This window comes from Capra hircus, chromosome 16 (genome assembly GCF_001704415.2).
Source record: "Capra hircus breed San Clemente chromosome 16, ASM170441v1, whole genome shotgun sequence".
NCBI classification, from domain to species: Eukaryota; Metazoa; Chordata; class Mammalia; order Artiodactyla; family Bovidae; genus Capra; species Capra hircus.
Window position 1 is genome coordinate 3780274 of NC_030823.1, and position 13002 is coordinate 3793275.

At 43.6% G+C, this 13002-nt stretch overlaps 1 protein-coding gene across 1 annotated transcript; it reads left to right on the forward strand.

Annotated features, from left to right (window-relative positions):
• On the forward strand, positions 13-9583 carry DYRK3 (dual specificity tyrosine phosphorylation regulated kinase 3). Its single transcript, XM_018060097.1, has 3 exons — positions 13-269; positions 2253-2364; positions 7754-9583. Exons 1-3 carry the CDS (start codon positions 193-195, stop codon positions 9326-9328), a joined length of 1764 nt encoding a protein of 587 aa, XP_017915586.1. The 5' UTR covers positions 13-192; the 3' UTR covers positions 9329-9583.

Consider the following 13002-nt stretch of genomic DNA (forward strand, 5'->3'; position numbering starts at 1 on the left):
TGCTCCTCTCGCTCTTCCCGACCCGGGCCAGTTCTGAGCGAACGCACGCGGAGTGCCCGTGTCCAGACGAGAGTTCCCGGGGCAGCGTCGCGGCCCGGGAGGCAGCCGCCGCGGCGCAGGTGGACGCCGCCCGCCCGCCCTCCCGCCTCTCCAACCGCCGCCCCTCCCCACAGCGGGGTCCCGAGCTGCGGGATGGGAGGCACGGCTCGCGGGCCCGGGCGGAAGGATGAGGGGCCGCCGGGGGCCGCACTCCCGCCGCAGCAGCGGAGGTAACGGCGCCGCGGGCGTAACGGGCTGGGGCGTCCCGGTGAGCGGGGCCGGGATGGGCGGGCTGGAGGCTGAGCGAACCCCCAGCGGGAGGGTCTCTGGTCCGCCGCCTTCTTCTCCACACGCTGCCTTCCTCCCGAGCCCAGTGAGGGAGGAGGCCAGGGAAATAATTCCCACCCTGGGGTTCTCTCTGAATCCCTCGATCGGGGATGTACGGTCAAGAAGTCCGAGAAGCTGAGACTTTTGGTGGGGCTTCTTAGCAAACTGGGGGGGATAAACAGGGATAACCGAGGACTTTGCCGTGAGGGGTGTGGTCTGGCCTCGGCGTGCAGGTGAGGGGCTCTGCCCGGTAGGGCTTTTCTGTGGATCCTGTTTTGAGAGTTTCTCCACCTTGCATTGTATTTTACACCTTAATAGAAGGGACCCCCCCCCCGCTCCCCACTTCATTTGCTTGGACACTTCCTTTGGCTCTTTATAGGAAATCTTGTAGGTCTTCCATCTGTCTTTCTCTGTAAATGTGGACGTCTGTCCCATTGTTTGTTTTATTCCTGCTGTTGGCAAAGAATCAGTCGCATCCAGAATTTTTGGTTCTTGTCAGCGAAGCAGTCCCCATTAAAGACATTATTCTATCAGAACGTGACTGTTTTTTAAAAAGAGAACATTCCAAAAATATTTGTAGTGGGTTGTTAGGGTTTGTTTTTTGAGCTTTTAAAAAACCTCTATTTCTGTAACACATTAATTAAGAAAACTCTAGAACTAATTCTGCGAAACAGTTTTTACAAGCCACTGAATTATTGCAGCGTGCTTTTAAAGATTAAAAAAGTTCTTCCCTGGCAGCTGGGTCATTATCATTGCATTCATAGTATATCAGGTACAAATGATACAATGAAGTGCTGATGTGTGTTACTGGAAATCTGTGTTCTTCGTGGCAGATGAAGTACATTATTCAGGGCCATCTTGTGGATTAAAGAAATCTTCTCCATCTTTTGGGTTCCCTTCCAGAGGTGGAGACACAGTTTTAAAGTACAGAGAAATAATTTGTAATTACTTGGCATTTAGTTTCCACCATCCACTGGAAAATTAAGTGGATAAAGATGTGAAATGCTTGTAATTTAGAGAATTTCTTTAGTATTTGCTGTTGAAGTCACTGTATTTTTCTGTAAATTAGATAGATGTTAAGTAGGCAAGTATAGAGAAGGCAGCCCTAAGAAGGCCTTTTATTCCTTGCTTGTAAGACCCAGAAAGGTGTAGAATGGAACTATTCTTGCCTTTACGAATGTGTTGAAAATGGCTCAGAGAGGGAGCTGGTGTAGCCAGTTTTAGAGCTGAAATTAAAATCCACGTCTTTGAAAATATAGTCCTCCGTCTTGTTTGTTCTAGTTAGCTTTTAGGCTTCAGTATTTAAACTAGTCTTCGTTTTCAAGTAGTAAGTTAAATGAGATCCTTTGATAGTCCCTATCCTTAACAACATTCAGAAAGTAAGAATTATTTTTAACTATTTCAGAATACAAACCTAGAAATATTTTTATTTCTTTAGCTACAAAAAGAGAAAAGTTGAATTTCCTCTCTTCCTTTGCTTCCTCTCTAGTTGGTGTTCAGTGCCAAAATTCGAAGTGAACATTTTTTTCCCCACCATAAACATTTTTGTTGGGATATACTTGCTTTACAATGTTGTGTTAGTTTCTGCTGTACAGCAGTGTGAATCAGCCACAGGTACACATATATCCCCTCCCGCCCTAACCCCGCCCCAGTCCCACCCCTCTAGGTCATCACAGTGCCAGCTGAGCTCCCTGTGTATATATACACTGCAGTTTCCCACTAGCTGCCTGTTGTACACACAGTAGTGTATGTACAGAGTGGACATTTGCTTGTATTAGTTATTCTTTGTAGAAGATAAGAAGTAGTTAAAAAAACAAGGTGTTTGGGAAATACAAATTTATTTTCTTTAGTTACTGACAGATTTTACCTGTAATCTTTTCAACTAGATTGGGGGATGGTGTCTATGATACCTTCATGATGAATGATGAAACCAAATGCCCACCCTGTTCAAATGTACCCTGCAATCCTTCTGAACCACCTCTACCCAGAAGACTAAATGTAAGTAAATGAAGTAATGCTTTGAGCTTTAATGGTCCTTCTGTAAAGGAGGAAGATCTACTTTGAATGATCAAGGTACAGTTATATCTCACTGGTTAACCCAGGCTTTTTTTTTTTGGTTTCTTTTTGGTTTCTCTTAACTTTGAAATAACAGGTTCTGAGGTCCAAGTTTAGCTTTTCAGAATGATTTTGATTTGGAACCCATGTATTTATTCCTTCCAATCACTGGGATAAGTAGGAAAAAAAAATAGCATGCTACTTTTGTCTAGATAATGGTTATTTTTTTTAATAGAATGATAAATATATGGAGTGTATTATGATGGCTCATTTTAACAGAAACAAGGAACAGGAAATACCTCTGAACTTAGAGGTATGTTTTTCTCTGCAAGGTAGAAATGCAGTCCTAGCTTCTTAGTATGCTTAAGAGAACCATTTTATAGATCATAAATAAAACTTGAACAGTACAGCTTGGTTTTAATGCATTTATTCATTTTGGAGCTTGCAGACATTTAGCTTTTGACACCATTTTATTAAGGTAATAATAAAAACTAATTCTTATTCCCTTGGCACACATAGAGTGGTAGCAAGAGTGGGGTTTGGACAAGTTCCATGACAGGGAGAAGCTATCCTATGGTTTTAAAATTTGCTGCATGTCATCTAATGAACAAATTGAATAATTGAGCTGATTAATTTATCAATAATTCTCCTTCATATTTCTGTTTAAGACCTAAAATTATTTCTATATAAAGAACTGGTTGCATTTTTCATAGTCCTTCCCAGCTGTTTTGTCAGCTTTGCCAGTAAAAATCAACTTTTTCACGGCTTTCAAGGCTAGTAATATTACAGAATATGGGCTAAATATATCTGGAAGGCCGGTAACTCTATTTTTAATCTCCTTTCTGGAGTGCAATAAGTTTCCTTTCCATTCTCTGCCAGCTTATTTTTATAATATATAAAAACTTCTGAAAACTCCAGAACCATGTATGTAGTCCTTGTGTTGGTGATCAGATTTCTCAGTTACTTGCTGACAATTAGCATATCTCTATAGGAAACTTTTGCAGTTGGTCATCATGTGACTTAAAATACATTTTAACTAATTTTTTAAATTAAGAGCTAAATCATTTATTAATGGATATAAATTATGTATAGTTTATAAATATTTTAAAAGTAAAATCGCATAATTATTTCTAATACACATTATTTTGGAAAGAACGCTAGAGAATTTGGAGATGATAACTGAATATAGATAATAGGCCATTTTAACTTTAGCACTGGCCATTATTTGGCCAGTGCTAATCACTGTGTGTGTGTCAGTTGCTTAGTCATGTCTGACTCTTTGTGACTCCATGGGGTGTAGCCCACCAGGCTCCTCCATCCATGGGATTTTCCAGGCAGGAACACTGGAGTGGATTGCTGTTTCCTTCTTCAGGGGATCTCCCTGACCCAGGGATCAAACCCAGGTCTCCTGCATTGCAGGCAGACTACCATCTGAGCCACCAGGGAAGCTGTCTAGTAGGGCAATTAAATTGTGTTTCAGGATCAAAATGAATTTTTTTACTCTATGATACTCACAGTAATACAATTTCAGAAACACAAGGTTTTATGTTCTAACCCAATAGTGTCTTTGCAAACTTTGCTGAAACAGTACTGTTGAGGGCTTCCCTGGTGGACTAGCAGTTAAAAATCCGTGTGCCAGTGCAGCCGACAGGTTCAATCCCTGGCCAGGAAGACTGTGCCTGCTGTGGAGCAGCTAAGCCCGGGTACCACAGCCCCCGAGCCAGCACCCAGGAGCCTGCGCCCTGCAATGAGAGAAAGCCCACACATAGCAATGAAGACCCAGCTCAGCCAAAAATAAACAGATAAACTTAAAAAGAAATAAACCTTTGTTTTTTAAAGTGCTTTTCCTCTTAGTGATACTTGTAGCTCATTATGCCATGACTCCAAGACCCTACTGCTCGTTTCACAAAATTTTTTAGCTTCGTTGTTTATCCGAGATGCCTTACATTCTCATTGTAAACGATAAATGCTTCTAGGCTTTTACTAGGTTAGCTTTGTGTTGCAGAGATTTAGGGTCGAGAGTGAGAGGGTGGTGTTCTGTAACTACTTTAACATGTGTGTGGAATTGTAGATTCTTCTAGAACAATGAAAGAAAGATTTTATTTATAGCACAGCAGATTTGATACATAATTGATTCAGGCCAGTATTTGAGTTATTTACGAGAAAGGAAAGAAAGCTAAGAAAAGAACCCCTCCCTGTGTGGAAAAATTCCTTCCTGGAATTCTTCAGATGCATTGGAGATTCAGAACTTGACAATCCATGGGGGCCTAGACCTGAAGTGTCGGGTTTTGTTCTGGGAGCCACGCTTGCACAAAGTGCAGCCTGTGTTGAGAACGTGGGATCACAAGCCGTGTGAGGTGGAGGTTGCGATGGGGGATGATGAGTTTACAGAAAAACAGTGGGGCAGAACAACCCTTTTAGGTATCTGAAGAGCTTTAGCATGGAAATTTGGACATTCCTGGGTGAGTCCGAGAGCAAAGTAATACTTAAATTGCAGAGAGAGAGATTTAGGCTCGTTTTAAGGAAAAACCACGAGTCAGCAAATCCAAATGAGTCCTTAGTGTAATAGTTCTATGGCAGTTAATTTTCTGTTGTATATCTGTTCTTATTAAGCTGAGACCCTCTCTGGATCACAAACAGAAATGAAGACCTCGAGAGCCCGGACAGCCTTCCTTGTAGGCAGAGTTAGGTGAAGTAGCCAGGGATGGACCCTGGACCACAGATAGCTTTCCTACCAGCTTGTCGAGTTCCTAGAGAGTCATTCCTTTGGGTTAAGACATTAGTCTTCTATTAAAGTTCAAATAGCTCTGGAGAGGTAGCACATTAAATTGTATAGCAAATCGCAAGCAGGTTTTATGTGGGGCAGAAAGTGGGTGAAGTGTTCCCATGCATCCTAAGGGAAGCCCAATCAAGAAGCCCTTCTTGGAGCAGAAGGCATATTTAATGCCAGACATCTGGTGGAGGGGGAGTCTGGAGCCACAGAGGAAGGCACCACAGAGAGAAAAGATAAGCTAGATGGGGAAGGGAGGGTGTATCAGAGTTTAAACCTTACTGTGTTGAGAGTTTTCCCTAATTGTTATCAGTATTTTTAACCTGTTTTATCATTTGCGAATGTCTTTCACATATATAATTAATTGATTCTCATAACATACTACAAGGAGGTATTATCCACATTTTACAGATGGAGAAATCAGGGCTAAGAAACTGGTCTAAAGGTTTTACTTGTCCTGGGACCAACAGTTTCTGAGCAGTGTAGCCACCCCAGCCAAGGCCTCTGACTTCATATTTTTTAAGAATGTGTCCCCAAGACTTTAGAGTAAATAAATATTTAGATGCATTTAGGTTAGATAATAAAAATGTTAAGGAAAACTTGTTGAGATGCATGCAGATGTTTGGTTTTGTTGTGTATATCTAGCTAAAATCAAACAATTATGATTGTTTAGTTCAGCAAAGCATGTCTCCTAATAGATTGTAGAGCCTTGAGATAATCCGTTTTTTGGTGATCTCAATTGTTCACTACTACTTTTATAGTAGTAGTGAACATCGCTAAAAACAGGAGTAATTATTTGACTTAATTGATGATAAGAAAAATGTTGCATTATGTTTACATTTTAGCACTTTCTGACTAGCGATCATTCTCTGTTTTGTTATCAGAGATCTCTCCTGGTCCATATCTTGCCTCTTTATTTAGAAACCCAATGTCAAAGTATGGCTACAGTTGTACTGGCTGCTTTGCTTGTAAGATGGTGCAATGCCTCATTTTTGTAACTATAGTACTCTATAAATGTTTAAATTGATTATAGGACCTAAAAGGAACTAATATCCTGCTTTTGTAGTTAAATTAGGGTCTATCTAGATATGCTGACATTTAATTTTTTTCATCCCTTTCTTTGTTTGTATTTATATTTTTATTTATGTAGATAATTAGGAGTTGTTTATTTAGCTCTTGTTACAATTCTGTTTTTTAAATGTTTGGCCACTTTGGATCATTACCTTATAATTTGTATCATATTTTAAGAGATCATAACTATAGCTCAGAGCTCTCCTGAAATGATCATAGAGGCTCTCAGACACATCAGGGGTACAGTTCTTCAGATCCATTAAAAAAAATTGTTCTTGGAACTATCCTGGAATTTTTTTTTTGAACAGCAGATTTAGCATTTTTTCCCCTTTATTTTCTTCTTAGCACCTTCTTACATTTTTCTCTTTTTTGTGGTGTTTGGTTTTTTTGCTCTTTTTCTCCCTTCTATTTTCAAAGAATCTTATTTCAGAGATATGCAATAAGTAGAGTTTTCTTCTGTGGGTTACTGTTCCTTGCAGAAAAAGGTGATGTAAAATCAAGTCAAAAGAGTTGCGTGCCTCTGTCGCGTAGGCTATTGCTGAGGAAGAGTGGTGTATGTGTCTGTGAGCCTGGGAGAGAGAGAAGGAAAGAAGGAGGCTGTCTTTATTTAGGAAAGGCCCCTTTCCACAGGGGCCTTGGATTCTCACTGTTCCTTGTCAGATACAGAAAGAATTGGCCTCAATGGTCTCAAGAGTCTTCTCTGGATTAGAACTTTTGTGATTGGGTGAAGGGAGGTAGAAAGATGGAATGGTTTATTTGAGGCCCTGGGAGTAGATGATGAGGCCTTGGTTGATTGCAGGCCACGATCAGCACTCAGGCCCTACAGGAGAGTTAGAGCAGACACCAGGAGAAGCTGGCGCCAAGTTACAGTAACGTTCTGAAGGAGTCAGAAGCCCTGGCTTCACATCCTGCCTCCGTCCCTTTATCATTTACCGAACACTGTAAGATGCATTATTTTGCTCCTGATACGTGCCCTTAAGATTTGGGAAGATACTTGAAACAAGTGTGAACAGTGTAGGGCAGTATGTATATAATCAGGTGCCAGATTGTACGGTAGATGGAAAAGCTACAGTTAAGACGTGAGTGGAGCCACAGTTAGTGTGGGCTTGAAGTAGCTTTGAGTAGGTGAAAGAGGGGACGAGAATTGGGCTTTGACAGAGTGTAGGATTCAAGTGGATTTGTTGAAAAGATCCTCAGTAGGAAGACACACCTGTTAGAAGGAATCTAGCATGTTTACGGTATGGTAAGATGGCCATCTTGTCTGAAACAAAGCAATGCATATGTAGGGAGTTGGGGTGCCCATAAGTCACGGAGTCTAAAGATTAGCATAGTGTAAGTTTCTAGGGACGGCTGCTTTTCTCATCTCACTTTTCGGTCTTTTAACTACACACCTGGACATGTTTTGTTGTTTCGTTCAGTCCAGGGGATGATTCTTTCGTCCTTCCACTGTTTTTAGTGACTTTAACATAGATTCGTTTCTCTTTGCCATAGATCACCACTGAGCATTTAACAAGAGATCCTACTCAACGCTTCCTGAATGGAGGCGAGATGAAGGTAGAACAGCTATTTCAGGAATTTGGCATCAGAAGAGCCGACAACCTTCAGTCGGATGGTATCAACGATTCTGAAAAATGCTCTCCCACCGCCTCTCAGGGTAAAAGCTCGGATAGTTTGAATACAGTGAAATCCAGCAGTTCATCCAAAGCATCCAAAGTGGTGCCTCTGACTCCAGAACAGGCCCTGAAGCAATATAAGCATCACCTCACTGCTTATGAGAAGCTGGAAATTGTCAATTATCCAGAAATTTACTTTGTGGGTCCAAATGCCAAAAAAAGACATGGAGTTATTGGTGGTCCTAATAACGGCGGGTATGACGACGCAGATGGGTCCTATATTCACGTGCCTCGAGACCATCTAGCTTATCGATACGAGGTGCTGAAAATTATTGGCAAGGGCAGTTTTGGGCAGGTAGCCCGGGTCTATGATCACAAACTTCGACAGTACGTGGCCCTGAAGATGGTGCGCAATGAAAAGCGCTTCCATCGCCAAGCGGCCGAGGAGATCCGGATTTTGGAGCATCTTAAAAAGCAGGATAAAACCGGTAGCATGAATGTTATTCACATGCTAGAAAGTTTCACATTCCGGAACCATGTTTGCATGGCCTTTGAATTGCTGAGCATAGACCTTTATGAGCTCATTAAAAAAAACAAGTTCCAGGGCTTTAGCATCCAGTTAGTTCGCAAGTTTGCTCAATCCATCTTACAATCCCTGGATGCGCTCCACAAAAACAAGATCATTCACTGTGACCTAAAGCCAGAAAACATTCTCCTGAAACAGCACGGGCGCAGCGCAACCAAGGTCATTGACTTTGGCTCCAGCTGTTTCGAGTACCAGAAGCTGTACACTTACATCCAGTCTCGGTTTTACAGAGCCCCGGAGATCATCCTGGGAAGCCGCTACAGCACACCCATCGACATATGGAGTTTTGGCTGCATCCTTGCAGAACTCTTAACAGGACAGCCGCTCTTCCCTGGAGAGGATGAAGGAGACCAGCTGGCCTGTATGATGGAACTTCTGGGGATGCCACCGGCAAAACTTCTGGAACAATCCAAACGTGCCAAGTACTTTATTAACTCCAAGGGCCTGCCTCGCTACTGTTCTGTGACCACGCAGGCCGATGGGAGGGCTGTGCTTGTGGGAGGTCGTTCCCGGAGGGGTAAGAAGCGGGGTCCCCCGGGCAGCAAAGATTGGGTGACAGCACTGAAAGGCTGTGAGGACTACTTATTTATAGAGTTTCTGAAAAGATGTCTCCACTGGGACCCCTCTGCCCGCTTGACCCCGGCTCAAGCATTAAGACACCCTTGGATTAGCAAATCTGTTCCTAGACCTCTCACCATTGAAAAGGTGTCAGGCAAACGGGTAGTAAATCCTGCAAATGCTTTCCAGGGCCTGGGTTCCAAGTTGCCTCCAGTTGTAGGAATAGCCAATAAGCTCAAAGCTAATTTAATGTCAGAGACCAGTGGTGGTATGCCTCTGTGCAGTGTATTGCCAAAACTGATTAACTGATGGGCAGCAGTGTGCTCAGAGATGCGTATGGATGTATTTTTAATTACCTTGCAAACCTGAAAATGGAAAGGAAAAAAAGCCCATTCGTGGATGTGTTTTTCGTCAATGTAGATTTCTTTTTTGTAAAAAAAAAAAATAAGGCAAAGCATTTTTATAAGACTGTTAAAAGAACTCTTCACAAGGGCTAAATTACCTAACCAGCTTGTATTGGCCATCCTGGAATATATATTAAAAGACTTTTTATAGGTCAGTGCATCTTTTGTTACTGGCAGGCGTGCATCAACTTCCATATCAAATTCGGTTGGTTTAAATCTCTTTCTCTCAAGGTAGAAGGTATGCTGAAAGTATATCCTGATCATTAACTTCTGGACTCCCTCAGCATCTGTTCAGAGGGTTAATCTGGGACATAGCCCTAGTCACAGGTGAGAGCCAAAGCTAGATCTCTGGCCCCAGCCTGCTCTCCTGTGGGGTCCTGCCAGGTGAAAGTGCTCACAGTAGAATATGGGGTTGGGGAAGCTCCGAAATGCAGGGGGTCTCCTGGAGACGTCGCGTCGTTGCTTGCAAGTGGCTCCTTTCAGTTCTGTGATGGGTGGTGGTTTTATTTTATGTTGTCATTATTTTGCCACTGGTTAGTTTCCTGGGCCGGAGAAGGCAATGGCACCCCACTCCAGTACTCTTGCCTGGAAAATCCCATGGGTTGAGGAGCCTGGTAGGCTGCAGTCCATGGGATCGCTAAGAGTCGGTCACGACTGAGCAACTTCACTTTCACTTTCCACTCTCATGCATTGGAGAAGGAAATGGCAACCCACTCCAGTGTTCTTGCCTGGAGAATCCCAGGGACGGGGGAGCCTGGTGGGCTGCCATCTCTGGGGTCGCACAGAGTCGGACACGACTGAAGTGACTTAGCAGTTAGCAGCAGTTTCCTGGGCACTGAAAGCATTTTACAGATATCTTGTGCTTGTGCTGAGTCACTCAGTCGTGTCCAACTCTTTCTGACCCCATGGACTGTAGCCCACCAGGCTCTTCTGTCCGTGGGATTCTCCAGGCAAGAACGCTGGAGTGGGTTGCCATGCCCTTCCTCGGGATCTTCCCAACCCAGGGATTTAACCCTGGTCTCCAAATGAGCCAGAACATTAGAGGTAACATCAGCGTGCAAATGGCAGTTGTGCATTTCCATGGATTCTTACATCACTAAGTGATCATTGTCGCGTAGAGCTGACCACCGCTCCATTACTTCCATTCCTCTTTCCAGCTGTCTGCCACCTTAATGTGCCACAATTTTGTCACTTGCAGTTTAAACAGAAGACGATTCCGTGGATTCAGAGCGAGCTTCAGTTATAAGAAAATCCAAAAACTGTAATCCGTTTCATTTTTTTCTTCACTTAAATATCCTATTTCTGTGCTAAGATTTAAACAGCGAGGGCTAGTAATAAAGCGAACTGGTAGCCAGATACCTTCCTCAGAAGGGTGGGAAGGGGCAGCAGCTAACGCACTCGCTGTCTTGGTTTCTTCCCCTGCCCTGCCTCTGCTTCTGTCCTCCTCCAGAACGGGGGGTCCACCTGAGCACTGTCCTGATGGAGTGCCCTGCAGAGTAGACCGTTGCTTTCTCTAACGCTGTTCACAGAGTTATCCAGTTACAGTTTTAAGATGGAATTTAGTATCTGCAGATTCCATAAGATCGGGAGAAGGGTGGTTTTGTTGGACAACACAAAAAGAAGGAACATGCCATGGGCACTTTGCTTCAGGAGCTTTTGTGCTAAGCAATAGTTTTCCTGATGGCCACAGCACAGGCTATGAGAGCAATTTCTGGAGCGTGGTCCCAGCCTCTCAGGTGCAAGGCCACCAGGGCAGGGCAGGGTTCAGACTGGGGCCTCAGCCTCTTGAAAAGGGGATGTCCTGGTATTTCTGGGACCTGAGCAACTGTATATTTAAAACCTTAGTTATTTGCCCTACCCCTGGTTTGCAGAAGGCAATGGAATATGCAAGTCCTTTCAGCCCTTTAACTCCTGCGGAATGCTCTGACTTGCAGAGAAGTTGTGTAAAACTCCTGCATTATCTAGGCACAGCATATGCTGAAGTGGTTTTTCCCGTTGTTATCACCTGCTCTCTTCAGCAAACTGTTAAAAGGACTGCAACCTCAAACGCGTCTGCCATGGGCTAGATTTCGATGTTTGTGTTGTCGGTGAGCTCTCTCCTTGGTCACTCAGCGTGGTGTGTGACTTGGGAGAGAAGGGAGCCTGTGGTCCGATTCTGTGTATTGAAGGGACCGTGAGGTTACGGAACCCGGGCCAAGTGACAGGATATACACAACCCATGACGCTGTACAAATTCTAGAGAGCTCTGGGAAGGTGAATGGATGTGCTTATGCCTAAATTTGGCAGCCTAGCGGGTGACGCAGAGCAGAGTCATTCAAGTTGGCATGCCTGGCTGTTGTGGGCTACTTCAAGTTTGGGGAGACTGGGCTGCTCGAAAACACTGTGTTTGTGCCAGATGGATTTGGAGAGGTTTATGAGTACATCTCAAGTTTAGGGGATAACTGAAGTTTTTAGAAGCTGTCACACTGTGCCCCTTTTTTCCAGCCATTGTCAGATACTGCTTGGATCCCTGCCCAGCCATAGCACTGAGTAACTGAATTGGATCAGAGTTGATACAGCGATTCAGGCTATGTATTACAGTTATTGGATTGTTCTTTAGCCATATTCGTTATTTCAATTAAATAGGTCAAGTTGGTTGGCTTATTGATTTTTAAATTGAAAAAATCAACTGAGTTTCCAAATTGTTACTGACGCAGTACAGAGCTGGGTAGAAATGTTTGTTTTATTTCATTCCTAAAATCATGGTTTTCTTTCACCGTGGAAAACTGACCTGTCCAGCTAATGCCTGCTCACCTTGTTAGACTCCATCCCACCTTCTGCTCTCACAGTGATTGATCTGTGTATCACGTGCTCACGATTTCTCCTTTGTTAGAGTGCGAGCTGCCAACGGGCACGCCCGTTCATTGTGGAGCTCTGAGTTAACCGGGTGTGATGCTCCTGAGCATGTACACATGCTGGGGGTCGTTTCCCTCCGTGTACCACGAGTGTGCTCACCTCTTATCTTCTTTCAAATTGACCTACACAGTGAACCTCTGACCCCTTCTTTTTGAGAGAGGATAATTGGAGAAGGGTTATGTGAAGCCACCTTTTTCTGATCCAATATTTGACATTTGATGATAATGAAAAAGAAAATGCAACCATAACCTAACTATGACACAAAGATCCTGCTTCTGTCCCACAAGGGCTCCATGAAAGAAGAGAGAATCTAGCCTGGATCTCCTTTCCTGGAGGAGATTATGACCATACTAGCATGCTTTATCCCGAGATGTTTTTGAGTTTATTTTTTTTAATTAGGGGATAATTACTTTACGATGCTGTGATGGTTTTCGCCATACATCAGTTTTAATCAGCCACAGGTATACATGTGTCCCCCTCATCCTGAGCCCTTCCGCCCTCCCTCCCCACCCCATCCCTCTGGGTTGTCTCAGAGCACTGGCTTCGGGTGCCCTGCTCCGTGCGCTGAACTCGCACTCGTCCTCTGTTTGACGTACGGTAATGTACGTGTTTCAGTGCTTCTCCCCCAAATCACCCCCCGCTCGCCTTCTCCCACTGAGTCCAAAAGTCTGTTCTTTACATCTG